Source organism: Erythranthe guttata, chromosome 1 (assembly GCF_056151865.1).
Source record: "Erythranthe guttata isolate IM_541 chromosome 1, IM_541, whole genome shotgun sequence".
NCBI lineage: Eukaryota > Viridiplantae > Streptophyta > Magnoliopsida > Lamiales > Phrymaceae > Erythranthe > Erythranthe guttata.
In genome coordinates, this window is record NC_142533.1 from 199,754 (window position 1) to 218,260 (window position 18,507).

At 37.8% G+C, this 18,507-nt stretch overlaps 4 protein-coding genes across 5 annotated transcripts; 2 read left to right on the plus strand and 2 right to left on the minus strand.

Moving 5' to 3' along the window:
- Window positions 1-3,264: 3,264 nt before the first annotated feature.
- LOC105977270 (uncharacterized) lies at window positions 3,265-6,729 on the minus strand. Its single transcript, XM_013002577.2, has 4 exons — window positions 6,031-6,729; window positions 5,711-5,893; window positions 4,809-5,153; window positions 3,265-4,378 (listed from the first exon to the last, which is right to left on the minus strand). Exons 1-4 carry the CDS (start codon window positions 6,403-6,405, stop codon window positions 3,389-3,391), a joined length of 1,893 nt encoding a protein of 630 aa, XP_012858031.2. The 5' UTR covers window positions 6,406-6,729; the 3' UTR covers window positions 3,265-3,388.
- A 543-nt stretch (window positions 6,730-7,272) lies between these two features.
- On the plus strand, window positions 7,273-9,781 carry APX6 (ascorbate peroxidase 6). The gene is made up of 9 exons (XM_013002547.2): window positions 7,273-7,648; window positions 7,941-8,056; window positions 8,285-8,355; window positions 8,466-8,508; window positions 8,593-8,689; window positions 8,968-9,051; window positions 9,154-9,275; window positions 9,376-9,442; window positions 9,532-9,781. Exons 1-9 carry the CDS (start codon window positions 7,416-7,418, stop codon window positions 9,632-9,634), a joined length of 936 nt encoding a protein of 311 aa, XP_012858001.1. The 5' UTR covers window positions 7,273-7,415; the 3' UTR covers window positions 9,635-9,781.
- Window positions 9,782-10,435: 654 nt separating this feature from the next.
- LOC105977205 (TPX2 (targeting protein for Xklp2) protein family) lies at window positions 10,436-14,010 on the plus strand. Of its 2 annotated transcripts, none has more exons than XM_013002497.2 (9): window positions 10,436-10,926; window positions 11,601-11,809; window positions 11,891-12,166; window positions 12,254-12,318; window positions 12,507-12,581; window positions 12,668-12,767; window positions 12,872-12,943; window positions 13,051-13,161; window positions 13,254-14,010. In XM_013002497.2, the coding sequence occupies exons 2-9, from the start codon at window positions 11,606-11,608 to the stop codon at window positions 13,620-13,622; spliced, it is 1,272 nt and encodes a 423-aa protein (XP_012857951.1). In that variant the 5' UTR covers window positions 10,436-10,926; window positions 11,601-11,605; the 3' UTR covers window positions 13,623-14,010. The 2 variants fall into 2 exon arrangements, with proteins under 2 accessions (XP_012857951.1, XP_012857953.1); XM_013002499.2 differs by having other exon boundaries at window positions 10,606-10,926; window positions 11,605-11,809.
- A 204-nt stretch (window positions 14,011-14,214) lies between these two features.
- LOC105977186 (EIN3-binding F-box protein 1) lies at window positions 14,215-18,267 on the minus strand. The gene is made up of 2 exons (XM_013002472.2): window positions 17,555-18,267; window positions 14,215-16,794 (listed from the first exon to the last, which is right to left on the minus strand). Exons 1-2 carry the CDS (start codon window positions 17,577-17,579, stop codon window positions 14,837-14,839), a joined length of 1,983 nt encoding a protein of 660 aa, XP_012857926.1. The 5' UTR covers window positions 17,580-18,267; the 3' UTR covers window positions 14,215-14,836.
- Window positions 18,268-18,507: the final 240 nt, after the last annotated feature.

Consider the following 18,507-nt stretch of genomic DNA (forward strand, 5'->3'; position numbering starts at 1 on the left):
AAACCCACAAGAATCATCATTTTTTATGGGGTCATCAAAACAAGAATCATCGTCGTTCAACAGAACGTGTATAATAAAATAGCTTAATTTCTTGATGGATAGTGCATGTATACAAACTGAAATAGACAATTAACCAGCGTATTAAGCGTTGAGAAAGAATCAAACGAGCCGGGTATTTCTCATATACACAGTATAATAATTTACATGCATGCATGTTCTAATAATCTACAACCGTGGATCACACACACACACATATATATATATATATATACATGTATATTCTCATTCAGAAATAGGAGAGAATTGAGATGAAGTTGACGAAGAAAGAGGGGAAGACGAGTAGCTGTAGTTGAACTCTATTTGCAGCCGTTAGTGGAGCGAGAAGTGAGAAACGGCGCCCTTCTCTTCCTCCTCCAACTCCTTCAATGGTATGGCTGCACAAAATCTCTTTATAAATTCTCTATAGCATTCTTTGCCACTGCTGCATATTATCTCTTGTTCATCTTCATTGTTCATCAAACATCATACACCAAAATGTATAATCGGACAACTTTATACTAGGAATAATAGTGGTAACCGGAACATGGAGGGAGGCGCGATTCGCTTGTTTGCCCGTTATCTCCAAATCTTCTTTTGCAATTCCTTTTTTCAACAAGCTTTTGCTCTTTGATCTTTGCCGATTAGATTACACACACACAAACACACACACACATACACACACACACACACATAAATATATATAGTTAAGCTAGCCCTAGGGTTTTTTTGGAAAGAAATTCGATCATCAGTTTGTTCACTTCGAAATTCAAAAATTGTCGTCATTATAGAAAAAGATGATGCCAGAGTTCAAGTGCCTTAGAGTGCACAAGGCAGAAGCAAGAATGTGGGAACAAAACGCAAGAAAATTAGCTGTCGATTTTGGGGTGTTTAAGGAAGGAGTTGTCCGGTCAGAACCTTAGTAATTAGTATGACAAACGATATACGACATGAAATGAATGCATATAACATAATATTTCTTTGGTTATAATCAAAATTACCGGTTTGGTTAAATTAAAATCTTACATAATAGAATACACGGCAAAATGAAAATTCCACAAGCAAGCAGCCACCATTGGCTCTAATTCGATTTAGAGGCAGAATCCATCCAAGTATGATCTAACCATACGAGGCTGTTTCTATGAAGGCAATAGACAGACAAATTACCAATGCAGTCCAAGTCAAGACACTCGATTTCCCGTGTTTGAACATCATAGAGCACAAGAGCCTTATCTCGAACCTCCCAAACACTCAACACGAACACATCCATGTAATTTAACCAACCAGCCGGTATGAGTCCGTTGAGAAGAGTACATCCCCAGTGTTTCTCTATTTTACACTTTTGAGCATCCAAGTCAATCTTGAGCACCTTCTTCCATTCCCCAGGTTTCTTCATCTCCCAAATATCCCAAGAAAATCCACGCCTCGTGGCATTGATCAGAGTCACAGATCTCCACGTCGAAAAATAATAATTATATACTATTCGATCTACATAAATATCGTGAGGAATGGGAGTCTCTGTAAAAATCTCACTCTCCAAGTTCAAACTCAAGAAACAAGTACTGAACCACCCACCCCAATGCACAAATCCTTCAGTAATCAATGGTCTATAGGCGAGAAGGTGCACAGCTGTGGCAGGTATGTGTTGGGTGTCAATGCATCTCCAAGACTTGCCAACTCCCAAAGTCAATATAGCACATCCTTGTATTCTCAAATTGTTCGACCCGGTGTAGCTGTGTATGTGGACAACTTTATACTCCTTTGAAGCCGGAGCATATCCTAGACACGAAAAATAGTGGCACACATGTTGATGAGCAGAAAATAGAGGGACTGCAATCCGTTTATTAGTCGTGTCATTCACAACGAAAACAGTTGTGTGAAGGTTGTTTCCCTTCGAGGGGTAATCCTCCAATGCCAGGCCATTAAAAGTAGCCCAATATTTGGAATTGAGATTCAGACGGTACTTGGATTTAAACTTGAATTTGAAGTTGTTGACTTTGCCTCCTCTACTTAGTGTCACGAAAGTTGGATCTTCGGAAGTTGTCCAGTCCTGGATCAGAAGTCCGGGGCTTGAATGCTTGAGGTGTTCCTGTATGAAATTATGTGTGTGGATTATTTTGTACCATCTGCGGCAAACGAGCATGGCGGATTCGTAAATTTCTTCGGCGTCGAGCTCTAGAAGAATATGGAACACCATTTCTTCCGGAAGAGACTCTATATTTGTCGTTGAACTCAAACCCTTGTATTTACATCTCCTGAAGTAATAAGGGCGACTACGAGGATTGCATTTCCTGACATCCATCTTCTTCTGCATATTATGCTCTGTCTATAATTATATTTTAGGGAAACATGAACAGGACATTGGATTGAATTTTATGAAAACCACAATCATTAACGAATAATTTCTCAACAAAAAATAAAAATAAAAGTCAAAGAACGATTAATAACATGTTAACATTTTCACAACACATTAATAAACACTTAAACAGTAATGCAATATTGCAATTACAAGGCATATCCACAGTTAATATAAAATCAGTTGATACAGAGTGGAAACATGTAGCACGAAGTACGTACCTCCAGATTTCCTTCTTGTTTTTTATTTGCCATCAGAGTCGATGTTCAAATGATTAACCAGGCAGAACTGATGCGAAGGTGATGAACCGGCGGCGGCGGCGGCGGCTGGCGGAGTGCTGGTCCAACGAGATACGTTATAAATTAGAAAACATCCAAAGGAAAATCGGATTTTGTTGCCATAATTAATTTAATGTTTAGGATAATAATTCTTCAAAAATGTATTTTTTATGGTCCGTACTACATTTTGGGCCATGTTCAAAGAAAGGCCCACATCCCTCGGCGGGTACAAACCGGACAACAACCCAAGGAAGGAGACCCGGCGAAGATGGCTAAGTCACGGGAGGAGCAAGCCGAGTTAGCCCGAGCATGAGAAGGCTAGGCTATACATGAAGAAATGGCGGGAAAATAATTATTTCCTTTTATTGAATTACTAAATTATATGATGCCATATATGGATAGATAAATACTGATTATGCTTAATTCCTCTCTTGCTATGGGCATTCAATTCGCTTTTCGAAAAGGGATATTTGGTTGCTAAAAAAGATCTAGAGAACCGGGATTGGGAATGTTAAATTTTTGTGCTGCATGCAATTCTTTTCTTGATGGTGCATGTATATTATAAACTGAATATGACAGTTAACCAGCATATTAACCGTTGCGAAAGAATCAAACGAGCCGGGCATTTCTCATATATAAATATAATAATAATAATGTACATGCATGTTATAATAATCTACAATCGTAGATCACATATATATATACATGTATATATATCTCATTCAGAAATAGGAGAGGATTGAGAAGTAGTTGTTATTAGAGGCGAAAATGGAGATGAAGTTGAGGAAGAAAGAGGGGAAGACGAGTAGCTGTAGTTGAACTCTATCTGCAGCCGTTGATGGAGTGAGAAGTGAGAAACGGCCCCCTTCTTCTTCTCTTCCTCCTCGAGTTCCTTCAATGGTATGGCTGCAAAAAATCTCTTTATAAATTCTCTACAGCATTCTTTACCACTGCATATTATCTCTTCCTCTTGCTCTTCATTTTTTCCCTCTTCACTAATCTCATTATCAGGTTCTTGTGCTTTTAACTTGCTGCCTTTTTCTTTTTCTTTTTCTTTTTCTTTATCTGCATGTAATTTCTGCATTAGGGTTTTGTCATCAAACCTCAATATGTATGCTTGTTGGCAGCCCTCGAACAACCTCTCGCCCAAAGTGTCGATGATGTAATAAGCATCCGTTTCGGCTTTCAACACGAAAAAATGGTCATTCCAGCTCACTATGTAGATTCTCGGTGCAGCAGCTGATTCATCATTGTTATTATTATTGCTGCTGCTAATTATTTGATCCCATATGTCATCAAAAGACATGGCTCCCTTCAAAGATTCGAATATTTCAGCACCAAACAATCCAACAAAAGACTTATTGTGGGAGACTAATAGGGGTCGAATATCAGCTCTTAAGACAGTCTCGAGATCGAAATGCTTGTCGGGAAAGTTGTTCACATAGGAAGCATCTTCACATAGTTTTCTCCATTCGGAGGAACCTTGCTTTATGAGGTCGTTGAATTCAAATCGGTTGGGCATGGCAGCACTGTTTGAGTGAAGCCAGTGGGCTATCACCGCCACTAATGCCGTGCAAGCACTTTCTCCGGCGGCCTTGTCACTTCTTTGGTCAAATGAAGCAAAGAAAACTGAAGCTTTAAGCATTACTTGTCCATCTCTACTAATTAGCTCCTTTTCTTCCCATGCACCTGCTGTGTTATTATCTGTCTGAAATAAAATACGAGGAAAAGCCACGTCATTACAATATGAATTAGTGTTTGCATTAGAGGTTTAATTTGGTCTTAAATGTATTTTGTGCCAATGCATGATTTGATATACAATTACCCTTGACCAAGTTGCCTCATTCAACTGTTTTCGATTGCAAAAGTCAATGAAATTATTTATGTACTTTGTCTAACCCATTGCATCTAAAACAAATTAAATATACAGATAATAGTAAGTCATTAGTTAATAAATACTATTTGCATAATTAATGATGCTGCAACAACTATTATATATAATTATTCAAAGCTTTACCAAGTCCTACTATATATTATCAAATTTTAAACCAATTTTTGAAATCATAGATATATAAACCATTTCAATGTCAGCATTAATCAATACTTTGTAAGATGATAAAAAATAAATAAATATGCACCTCTGAAACACGGTCGTCGCTGGACGAGTCGAGCGTGGATTGAGGATCAACATCCAATTTAGTCTTGGCTCGCTTAAAACTGAAACGCCTATTCTTCCATGAAAACCATCCTTCTTTTGACTTGGTCATTGACAGACTTGTTTGAGCTGCATTTTTCGCCTCGAATACACTCGACTCATCCGGTTCATCTAGACTCACTTCTTCTTGACTCAGTGATCTTCTTCTTGCCTTCATGTTTTCTTTATGAGACTCACTGCCTGAAAAACGTTTTACGTCGACAGACTTCGTTCGAGCCATAGTCGCTGATTCTTGCGATTCTCTGATTTCAACAAAGTTAAATAGCACCTGCAGATAGATATAATATATTATATTATATTGATGAATGCTTCATTAATTAGTTGCATATTAAAAGTTCTTCAACAACTGACCAGAAGACATTGTCAAAGCTGAACAGTTCATGCAACAAGGACAAGTACAACCTAGTTTATTGCAGCTAGTTACCTCAATTAGATTGATCGGCTTAATTTAATAAACCGTGTTAATTATTTAATGTCTAATTAATGAGAATTAACTAGCTGAAGTTATACAATCAATTGTCATAATAGACGATTAGTGGACCGATAACTTGATGCTGATTTCGTATTTCGTATTTTGTATTTATTTATTATATTTCATATATATGAAAAATGAACGCCCAACTAACTTCTCTATCGACAGTACGTAATAGAAAAAGTCAAATCACATGCCTTTCAACATTTAACTTCAATTTTCATCAAAAGCCAAAAGTACACAAAACACATATATTCACACATGCACTTGGTGGTCAACATATATATTAGCATTTAGCTACTCATCCTCGGTCAACTTTTATTGAAAAAAAGGAGGTTAAAAGTGTGAATTACCGTGAGGGCAGCTTCTCTGGCAAATCCATCAATATGCAAACTCAGAGGAAGCTTCTGTTCTACTGAAGAAGAAGAAGAATTGTCCATTTTCCAAGCTATTTCTGATATATTTACCGAATTAACCCTCCCAATCACCCCCATTTTCCCCTTTGATTCCGTCTTTGAATCTGTCTTCTCCCCCCCCTGTTTCATGCATCAACATTTTAATTTTATAAATTTTAATTTAATGCGTTGACATTTACAAACTACACGTCATCAATGTAATCCACCGATATAATTTAAAAAAAAAAAAAAAAAAAAAAAGCGAAATTGAAACTTACATATAGAACATTGAAGGCGATTTCCCAGGCTCCAAATTTTGGATCGTGATTATTAGAAACCACCGAAAAACAACACGTGTTCTCGAACGACTGGTCATAGTCAAACTGAGTAATTCCCGGGCGACCTTTCTCCATAATTTTATTTCTGGAAACTTCCCTTTTTGGCCTCGTCTGAAATGGCGTCATCACCATCGGAAAGAATTTAGGCTCGCCTTTCCATTTTATCTTGATCGCCACAAATTTCTCAGTCATTTCATCGCCGCCGTCTTCGAACAACACCTCAAGCTTTAAAGGCTTCACCGCCACCTGAAACTTCCGCGTCGCGGCGGCGGATGACGGAGGCCACGGCGTCCATTTCCTCACCTTCACCACCATCGTCGGTCTTATTTTAAATCCGAATCGAATTAGAATTATGGAAAGTATTTAATTTTGTTAGGTTGGAATATTTTTATTTGGGGGGGGAGGGGGGCGGTGAGGAATATGGAAGGAGAAAGAAACAGTTTTTATTAATGGAAAGGGGATATTACGAAGAAATTGACCAGTATCCTCTAATACAATTTCGGAAAGGGCGGGAATAAATAAATCTGACCAATGAGGTATCGCCACGTCAGGTGCTTCCTTCTTGTAAATATACGGTGTATGACGTGTCGCGAGGCGATTGGCTTTCTGTGGAGGCACTGGTGTGCTCGGATTTGTTCCAAGTTGTCGGAATGGTCAGGTGAAGGGGAAGTATAAAGATGGTGACACGTAGACGCGGGGAAGGAATTTCCGCACGTGAGGTACGCGTGAAATTAGGGAAATCCCACGTGGAACTCGTATATATACGTATTTTGAAAGAAAGAAGTGAGATTTTGTCAAACGTAAAACTTGGTGTAGTGTATATGACAAATTTGATTTTTTCATATAAATATTTTTAGGATTGGTCCTCCACGGCTGCAGCTTTTAATCAGGATTTTAATTATTCTGAATTACAATAAAGTATTATTTATTGAGTTTCACATAAAATAACTTAATTTTGAATTCAATGGAGTTGTTGGGTCTAATATCGGATCCATAAAATCAACGTTGGTTAAAGTAATTGGATTTAATCATAATTAAGTTCAGTCAACATTGGGCTACGGCTCAATCCTGTCCATTGGATTTCAGATCTTGGCCCATAAGTGAAAGTTACTTTCAATTCCATTATTAAATAAATAATTTAATTATTTATAATGAAATTTCGTTATAATTCACCTTAGTAACAGCAAACTAAAAGGTAATAACGGTTCTTATCAAAAAAAAAAAAAAAAAAAAAAAGGTAATAACGGTAAGAAATTAAGAATCATTCACCAAAAATCAACCGACAACTGTTCTCACTTCTCAGCTGCTTACTCTACTCAGCAAAGATGAGGAGCACCACTGCCGCCGTCGATCCCTCGTTTCTCGGTTCCGCCACCTCCTTCTCCGCCGCTTGGGGCCACAAGTTCCCCGTCATAAACCTACAGCCGGTCAAATTAGTAGGGAAGAGGCTCACAGTAGCCTGTGCTACTCCACCGTCTTCATTTGGGAGGCGAGCTCTGATTTATATAGCGACGACGTCGTTTCTCATGCCCTCTCCCAGTTTTGCCTCTGCTACTGAGTAAGCATAGTCCTCCTTTGGTTGTACATATATTTTGCTCCAATTTAATTTCACTTATCTGGTTTCATAACTAGTGGCAATGCTTTTATTCAAATAAAAACCTAATCCTGTTTATCCAAATAGTACTATTTCAGCCAGAATTCTTTTGATTGCTGAAGATTCAATGGCATTTTCGCCATCTTTGTCGCAGTTAATTAGGCATCCACTGGATAGTATTAGCTAATTACGAATCATTTAAAACCAAATGATAGTTTGTGAAATGTGTTATTGACCTAATGGTTTTGGGCTCCAGTGAAAATGCTCTGTTACAAGAAGAGATCGGTAAGGTATTGTCCAAAGGCAGGGCTGCCGGTTTACTTCGTTTAGTTTTTCACGATGCTGGCACTTTTGACGACGGTGATAAAACAGGTATTGCATCGAGGAATCCATCTTTCTTTTCAAAGTGAAATTTTCAAAATTGCATATTTTGGGGTAATTGTAAAAGTAGGAGTTCGTTTTCCATTACTTCAAAAATTAGACTAGCAGAATCTAATTCTTGTTTTTCTTTTCCTTAACCCTTTATGGAAGATTTGTTTCCCCTGATTTTAGATCTTGTTTATTAGCCTTTTGATTTCCTGGTCGATTTCGTTATTTTAGGTGGTATGAATGGATCGATAATTTACGAACTTGACAGGCCTGAGAACAGGGGTCTTGAGAAGTCACTGAAGGCAAGCTCCTCATCTTCTTCGTGTATCCCTTAATTCGATTTTTGTATGCCGTCAATTGTATCCAGTATTTTCATTCATTCCTTCCTCCTAAGTGGGTGCATTGTTCTCAGATTCTGGAGAAAGCAAAAGTACAAGTGGATGCGGTACAACCAGGTATTTCTTGGCAAATGGAACGATGAGAATTTACTGCTCAAGCATTAATTGTATATCATATAACTCTTCTTTGGTGCCTGTTAGTATCGTGGGCGGATTTGATTGCCATGGCTGGAGCGGAAGCTGTTTCAATATGTGGAGGTCCAAAGATCCCTGTTCAACTCGGAAGATTAGATGCAACGTAAAGTGCTCTAATCTTGTTAATCCTTGCTTGTAGTTGTTCTGATTTTCTGGTTTCTCAGTATGTATTGATTTCTCGAGATGATTTACTCGAAAGAAGAGTCTTGAACTACTACAATCATGAAAAGATTAGTGGACAATTGTGGCATAAGAAAAATAACCACACGGGATATATCATTAGATTTCACGTAGTACTGCTATTTGGTGACGTCTTAATGTCGTTTACAGGGTTAAAGTAAAATGAGAAAGAGTTTTTTATCACTTCACCTTGTCTTTCAGGGTGCCTGATCCTGTTGGGAAGCTTCCGGAAGAAACACTCGTTGCAGCTACCATGAAGCAAGTTTTTCAAAAGAAAGGCTTCTCGTGAGTATCCATATATCATTTCCCAAAAAATAAAAAAATCACTTACGGTATATACATCCAATGTTTGTGCTGGAATAAATGCTAAACAAAGTTTGTATACAGAACACAGGAACTGGTTGCATTATCGGGAGCTCATACACTAGGAACCAAAGGCTTCGGAAGTCCGACAGTCTTTGACAATTCTTACTACAAAATTCTTCTAGAGAAGCCATGGTCAGCTTCAGGTGATTCACCGTGTTCCTTCTTCCTTTGACATCTTGTTTTTCAGGCGACCATTTTAAGAACTAATAACATGTAATTAATTATTTTTTATCACACATTTAGGTGGGATGTCTGATATGATTGGCCTTCCTTCGGATCGATCACTTGGTGAGGATGATGAATGCATCAAGTAAGCCATTTCCTCACAACCCTTGTCGCTGGTATTTTTGCACTTTTGTTATTTGTATCCCGATTGATATATGTTATTGTTTTTGACAGGTGGATATCAAAGTATGCGGATGACCAGAATCTGTTTTTTGAAGATTTTAAGAATGTCTATGTTAAACTTGTCAATAGTGGTGCCAAGTGGAGATCTATGTGATTCATGGAAAGCATCGGTCGTCGCTCGTGTTAAAAACATGGTACTATGGTCCATTCTAAATAATTCGGATATATGTCCAAAACCTCGTGGCCTATTTCTTTCACTGTATTTTTTCTCTCATTCATAATAAGGGAAATTTATGACCATCTATTACTCCTGTCACACACACACAATTACGTACTGCATCTCACTATCAAGCTGATAATAGAAGAAATAAAAATCAGAAAAAATGAAAATAAATGAAGCCATCACAACAAGCATTTAAATTGCAGAACTGGAAATTGAGGGGCGGGGGTGGGGGACCTAACCCCCCAACAAGACCTTGGTATGATCCTTTTCGTCTAGGCAAATTGTGTTTCATTTCCTTATCAAAATTTGTGTTGACAATTAATTAATATTAAATTAAAGTGAAATGTGAAGTCTCATTCTCATTTGTCTCTTTCAATCTTATTCCACATAATTAAACTGGACCTGTGCATGTCGCTTCAACATATATATTCCTGAAACAACTCTTCATATTATTTAAGGGCACGTTAGAATACTTGTCATATATTAACACTGCACAAAATGGTATGAGAAGAGCAGCAATCCTTTTTTATAGATTAATTTAAAAAAAAAAAACCATTTCAAATCAAACAAATACTAGCTAGCAAGAAAGAAAAAAAATTCAATCTTCAATAATGAATAATGCCCCATATCTTCTTGCCATGTCATCAATTACCCGTTTGACCTAAATGACGTGGCACAGTGTCTTGCCTTATGTTGTATATACTATTTCCATCCACAGATGAGCAATCTCTTGACACAATGTGAATTCATAGGTCTCTACATTAATTATAATTAAGTTGTAGAAAAAGAATTATTTATTTTAAATTCTCGAGGTTAAAAAAAGGAAAACTATTTTTACATTTTTCTTTTTTATTTATTTATTTTTTATTTGAAATAAATAATCCTAGAAAAGAAAGTGAGATGGAGTGGATTTCAATAGCGACGGCACGTAGCCAAAGCTCAGCAGTCCAGAAACAGACACACCTTTGCCTCACAGTTTTCTTATTTTAACCAGAGAGAGAGTATATACAGACAGCCATTTGACATCATTTTTAAATTTCAAAAATAAATAAAATAAAAATCATTTTTTGAAAAAAGAAATCACAAGATTTGAAGATCACTTCAAAGTTCAGACTAGTAGAAACCTGACCAGACGAGACCCATTTAAGAATCGGTCAGATCTTTCTAAACCAGTGATGATTTAATGGCGTTCTTCTACTTTTCTTCTTGAGATGTTCTGAAAGGTAACTTTTACTACTGTAAAGCTTACTGCTTCATCGCTTGTCATTTATACATTCAAATGTGTGCTTTTGTCTTGATGTAGTAATGGTGTTGTTTGTGAACTGGAATTTAGCTACTGAATCTGAATCTTGGAATTATTAAAGATTGGATCTTGTGTGGGGGGAATTTGGAGATCTACTGTCTACTTCGTTTGCTTAGCTAAAACTTTCCTTTGTGGGTTTTTACTAATCTGAACTAGTTGGTTAATGGCTTAATGATTTAGTTAATGATTCTGCTTAATGATTTTCTTTTCGGAAAGGGTTTTTTGTTGCTTGAAAAGATCTAGAGAAGGGTGGCTTGAAAATGTTAAAACTTTTGTGCTGAAATTCTTTTCAGTGTACACAAAAAGTGCTTTCTTGTTGGTTAAGATGGAATCTTGATTGTGATTTGTTTAGTGCTCCAAATTACCTTTGAAGCCTAGTTCATTGTTGTGAGCTAATTTTTTGTGCAGCCATCTTCTGATGAATTGCTTAAATTTTTTATTTAGTGAAATGAAATGGCTTTGCTTAATTGTCATTAAGAATATCTAATGTCTGCTACAACTGATTAGCTCTTGTAGTTTAGACGATTTTTTTTTTAATTGGAGTTTCGTGTGATTTATTAGACGTCAAACGGGAGTTTCCTTTTGTTTTGTTAGATAGAATGAGCACAATGGATGCTGATTTTGGAAGTGGTCTTGACCAACAACTCGCCATCTCTGCCAATGGAGGCTTGGAGATCGAGGGATTGAACGAGAATCTTGAAGATGCTGTCAAGTTGAACGACCACAAAACTTTAGCCACCGGAAAAGAAATGGCAGAAGAACCTTCTTTAAAACCAGAAAGCCATTCAACCAGCAAATTCAAGGTAGGAGATTCATAATATTTTATGCAGTTACAAAGCTTAATTTATTCTTTAAAAGTGGTCTAATAACTGACGTATTTCTAGAAAGTTGGAGCTAAAGAATCTGGGGGTGATTCTAAGAATTTGAAACCAGTAAAGGGTATCGGAAGGGCCAAGAATCCCGGAAATGTTGGAGCAACAGTTTTGAGCAAGAGCAAAGATGAAAGAGAGGCGATAAAACCTTCTGTTGCTTCAAATGGTACCACCGGTGCTTCAAAATCACAAAAAATACAGATTCCTGCTGTCAGAAAAAATAAACCGTCTAACGAGAAGCAAGGTGTTGACAACTTAAGATCGACATCTTTACAAGATAACTCTAAGGTAAAATGTTAAAAACTGTCTGCTAGAAACTGGATATTATCTTCGTTTTTGGGCTCTTTAGCATAATTCTTTTCTGACCTCAAGCAGCATGATGGGCTTCTTCCTGATGCAACATCATCTTCCACAAGCGAAGAACAGTCTGAAGAACCATCGTATGTTTTTCTTTTTCCCTAGCGTAGATAGATTTTCATGTTACTTGATGACTGGAAAATTTGAGTGATTTATAATATGAAGTTATATCTCCTATCGTCCCGTTAACCAAATTCTTGTTCGATTCTTCATGTTTTCCTTATAATTGCCTGCCGCAGTTGTTTTTGAACTGTGATTTTCCTGAATACAGGGAGAAGACAAAGCTGAAGGCACTTAGAAAAAGTAGTCACGACAGTGAAAACGAAGAAATGTCACATTCTTCGCTGTATCCTTTTAGAGTAATTCTTATTTCCTGCATTGATATTATAACAAAAAAGGTCGTGTTTTGGTTTGTCCTTAAGTAGTTTGTAGAAGCCCTACTGCTGGAGATTCCAAGCCCCGCAAATCGGGTACTCTTCCAACCTACGGTTTCAGTTTCAAATGTTATGAAAGGGCTGAGAAAAGAAAAGAGGTTTGTAATTTTTTGTTCCATATGCAGTACCGAGTATTTGCTACTCTCTTTCGTGATTAATATGGACACGATGTGTTTTTTCCTTTCATCCTCTGTTTGGACAGTTCTATTCGAAACTCGAGGAGAAGATTCAGGCAAAGGAAGAAGAGAAGAGCAACATTCAAGCCAAGACTAAGGTGTGTATGTCTCTTTATATCATGTTATATTATTATGTGTCTTAAAAAGTTTTATAGGTGGCGAAATATCTGCATTTGAGTCGTGTTTATTCTTGTCTTTTACATAGGAATCGCAAGATGCTGAGATCAGAATGTTCAGAAAGAGTTTGGCATTCAAAGCTACACCGATGCCAAGCTTCTATCAGGAGCCTCCACCTCCAAAGTTGGAACTAAAGAAGGTAACTTTTTAATATATGGAATTGACCTTCTCGATGTTTGTTAAGACACACACACAGACCTAATGCCATGTCAGCATTGTCGTTTGATATAGATACCTACTACAAGAGCCAAATCCCCCAAGCTTGGTAGGAAAAAGACTGCAGACTCCAAAGAAAACGGTGCTCGTCCAGCTAGGTTAAGCTTGGATGAGAAACTTACACAAAGCAACGTTGCCAAAGCACCACCGCATGTTAAGAAACCGCTGAGGAAATCTCTTCCAAAGTTGCCGTCTGAGGAAGCCGATTTATCCTTTGAAAAGAAAAAATCTGTATCTCGTAAAATCACCGCTACCAAAGAAACAGGTGAATCTGTGGTGGTGGTTCAGGCGAGCGATTTATCCGAGGAAGTGAATAAATCTGAGGAACCTGTTTTGGAAGTTCAAGAAAATGCCAGTTTGGTACGTGAAGCTATTGCAGTGTGAGCGTTAAATCAGATATGAATGGATGAAGGTTGTGCATATCTTTTAACCTTAAATATTGGAGAGGGCTTCAATAAAACACGATTCATCCAACAATGGAGGCGTATTAAGGGTTGGTTTGTCATTTTATTCATAGTCAACGAAGAAAGTTTGGTTTTTTCTTTTATATGCTTTTTCCGAGCCTGGTGTGAGGGCCGAGTGTGGTGAACTTGTCCTAAGTTATGTTAAAAAAATACGAATGTCAACCTTTTTTCGTAAGTGGAAAATTTTGTGCCTTGAAATATTTAGGTGTTGTAGATGTTGTTAGTTCGACTTTGCGCTTTTGTATTCCTTCGGATAAACAGCAACTTTTGCATGCTATATAATGAGCTGTATTTGTATTTGCTTGCAATACCCTGTTTTCCAATTTTTACGTTGAAAAGATAAAATCAATCGAGACTGTCAAAACTAACCTTGCACAATTTTCACTTGCCGATTTTACCATTCAACGTTCCTTACATGTCTCAATCTTGCTTTTATGGGAGTGGCACAAATCATATTACGTAGACAGCACAGATTCAACGATGAATGAAGAGCGTTGCGATAACACAAAAGCTACATTAAACTAGTTTTTATTGAGACAACATATAACACAAGAGTACAAAGTAAAGCAAATTACACAACAAGGCTACATGGGACAGTTCACAACAGGAGAAACCTGCAAAACTAGTGCTTGGCAAAATACGAAAAAACAACCCCGAGAGGTTGTCATGGCAGAGCAAAACAAGTTGCCTGCCATTGGCCAAAGCACATACTATGAAACTGCCAAAAGCAACCTTAAAATAACCTTAACAAAGACACTACAAAGATCGACCGGACAAGCTTCATCCATAGCAAGAACACTTGCAACTTCAAAAGCTTTAAAAAAAAAAACATTATAAAAGAGCCACTCACAAGAATCTTCAAAATCCAGCACCCCAGTGTCGAGTTCTCAGCTCAGTACAGCCACACAAAAAAGGATGTTTCTCAACAACCTTAAAAAAACAGTTTTCTCGCAAAAAGAAAAGCTGCAAAAAAAGTGGCCAAACTTCGCTGGGAAAAAAAGACTTGAGGAACTGAACCATCGAAGACCCATTGTGACGGACCCAAAAACTAGACCTAGTCGATAGATATAAGAAGACCTTCCACTGCAAATTTCCGATTCACCTCCTTTCGTCACTTCCACTAGTAGTTTCTGCTTAAGAAAGTATATCGCACCTCCAAAGTTTCTCCAGAAGCAGATTAACAGCACCATAACTGAGTCCAGAGCAATGCTGGATATTCAACCCCAATAAACTCTTACCCAACATTCCTAGGGAAGACAAGCTCTTGTCAGAAACCAAAGAGCAACCTGCAATAGAAAATATCTGCAAACTGAGCTGCTCAGCCCTAGCCAACACTGCAATCCCGTAATCCGTTATTCCACACTGTGAAACATCCAATTCAGACATAAACAAGCAATTCTTTGCAATTGCCATCAAGCTAACGTCGGTGACAAATCTGCAACCATCGAGATTCAGAACCTCCAAGGTCTCTCCGTGTACCTTAGCAATTTCAACAACCACATTGTCTGTCAAATTAGCACATCCACTCAGATTTAGTTTCACCAAACCAGCATCTGCCCTCTGAACGAAGGGTAGTACACCAGCATCAGTTATACCCTTTAGCCCACTAAGATCGACATGTGTCAGTTTGGGGCACAATCTACCCACCATGCCCAACCCACTATTGCCCAATCCAGGACAGTCACGAATGGTCAACGATCGAAGAGAGTTGCAAAACGAGGTCAACGGGAATACAAAGTCAACATCACGAATCCCCAAACAGTTGGCCAAATCCAGCGCCTTCAATTTCCCACCGCAGTTTGTAAGGACCCCATAAATCCCACATTGTGTGATCCTATGGCTCTCGTCCAAGTGAAGACTCTCGAGCGAAGCAGCAGCTCTGACAAATGAGACGACCCCATTATCGGACACGAGCGGACATTTACGGAGGCGAAACACCTTCAGATCAGGACAACCTCGACCAATCGCATCGAGACCAGCATCGGAAACCCCTTGGCAAGAAGTTATTGTTAAGGATTTCATGTTTTGCAAACCTTGACCTTTGCCCATCACCCAGAATCCCCTCTCGTTCACATTGTGCAGACCGCCGAGTACAAGATCGGTCATTGCAGTACCGTAATGTCCAATCACAGCAAGAGACACATCACTGATGTTCAGTGTCTGAAGGTTTGCTTTGGCCAAAACATGGCCAGCTGAAGTGAAGAGACTCGCAATTCCTTGGTCGCCTACAAGAGGGCAGTTTTTAAGAGTAACGCACTTCAGGTTGGGGCAGTTGCTGCCTAAAGCTTTTAAGCTTTCATTACCGATGTTCGAGCAAGACTCCAGTGTAACCGACGTCAGATTCGGGCAGTTCATTGCAATGGCAATCAACCCTTTGTCGGTGACAGCTGGACAATGGCTGAGGTCAAGCTTCTCGAGCGAACGACAACCCTTTGCGATTTCAGACAAACCTTCATCACCAACTGAAGATAAGTTCCACAGAGAAAGAACCTTCAGAGAAGGGCAACCACGGGAAATGGATTTCAGGCCAAGATTTGTCAACCTACGAGTGGAAGAGTTTCCTCGGATTGAAAGTTTGCCCAAACCTCCACGACTTGCTGTTCCAACTGAAATGGCAGCCAATCTCACATCACTAGCCTTTTTGCCTTCCAATGATCTCGAGAGATAACCATGGGAGTCAGTTTCTTGGCACTCCTCAGTCAGATCAATAAATTCGCCTTTTTCTTCAGCCTTCTTTGTGGAATCATCCGCCTTCGGAAGATCAGATCCAATCTTGGGCTCCTCTTTAGTGGTGCAGATCTCATCTTTGCAGATGCTGCTTAAAAGCATGAGCCAACGCTTTGAAACAGAAGCGCATGCGCTTCTTTCTTGGCCTCCTTCAAGGCGTCTGAAAACCTCGAAGAGGCATTCGTCGGGGAGAATTTCGATTGACGGCTTTTGCTTTGGCTCTCCACTAACAATAAATGGAGCGGTGATGCGAGATCTTTTGCGAGGAGTGAAGTACACATTGACATGGCTGCCAAGAGACAGAAACTGGCTCGACTCCTTGGGATTTTGGTACAGAAATGCGCTAGGGCAAAACGAATTGTCACCTGAAATTAAAGACGAAGGACATAGAAATCAGACAATATTCACACTCAAAGAACCGGATAATTTTCGATAGAATGAAAAGAAACTATGTCATTACGTCACACTGCATATTTAAGATCTACCAACAAACATGGAAGAAACTATGCATAAAAGGTAAGTGTAAAATCCCGACTCCCAAACCGAAATATTTTTTTTAGCCAGATTTTTTAACAAACCTAGCATAATTGAGAAATCAGTTACATCGATCTTTTACAACAGCCACTATTCAAGTTTCAATCAACCATTAAACATTAATAATCGTAGATTCGAAATTTCACTCACGCTATGCATGAATATTAACTAAGTTAATAAATTTGATTTCTTCGAAAAAAATAATATGTAGCCTTGAAATAAGATCCATGGACATGTGAACAAAAAAACTCAAAAAAAGGAAAAATACTGTAAGTTATAAGATATCAAATTGACCAAAACCGATAAAAGAATTGAAATAATAGCACCAATCTTATCGTTACGAATACAGAAAAACTACGATCTGGCTAAAACATAACAAGATACAATAAACATATGTTTAGATCCATGAAACAATTAGAATTAAAACACTGATGCATGTGTAAAAATCTGCATAATTTTCAAGAAAACAACAAGATCTCATCAGAAAAAAAAGGACAGCACACAGAAAGGGAAAAAAAACATGGAAATCAAAAAGTAGATATGAAGAACATCAAACCCTAATCACAACCCACAAAAGATCAGAGTCCATACCACTGAAATCAACGACTTGAGACATGTGAAGAGTGATGTAATAACACCTGAGAAGTCAAATCTAAGGCCAAAAAACCCTCTGCTGAGAGCAAAAACAAACAGATCAAGCAAGAAAAACGCTATCAAAATAACCTCAAGAAAAACTGATTGCATCAGAGGAAAAATCAAGAACAATAGATCATCAAGAAACCCTAATCAATAGGGCAAAAAAAAAAGGGGAATAAAGAAGAGATAAAAAGGGGGTGGGTGGGTATTACGAAATGTAAAATGAAAGTATAGAGACTGTATATATTTGTACATGAAACGAAACGCAGATACATATGTATGTGGGCATGGTGTCATATCTTATGCATATCTTTTGTTGTCAACAAAGTGGGGTCTGTTTGGGGGATTCTGCCTAAATTTACTTTTTTTTTTTTTCTTTTTTTAATTTATTAAATGTTTTTTTTAAAAGAAGAGAGAGAATGGGGTGACATGCAATGAATCAAGACTATTTGCTATGTTCAATGTTTCTTCTATTCATTCATTATTTTATTTTGTTTTATTTTACAAGTATTCAATCCCAATACCTTTTAGCTTTCAAGACAATTTTTTTAGTTTGTATTTATTTACTATGTAATATGAATTGCCAATGTTTTTCTTGTTTATTATGTTTCATTAACCATTAACAAGAGTTATGTAGTGGGCAATAAATTGAAAAGGATGGAGGAGAAAAAAAGGGAAACCACCAAACTAGATTTATCTTATATCTTATTTATCCTATATATTTTTCTTACATAAATATACGTGCATGTAATAAACGAACGTAGACAGGTAAAAGATGGCGATACGTGCATGTGATATACGAACATAAATGACAATCTCGTTTTAGAATACTTGAACCGATATACATACATAATATTGGAATTACTTATAAGGCTAAATTTGATGTACATATATATATATATATATAT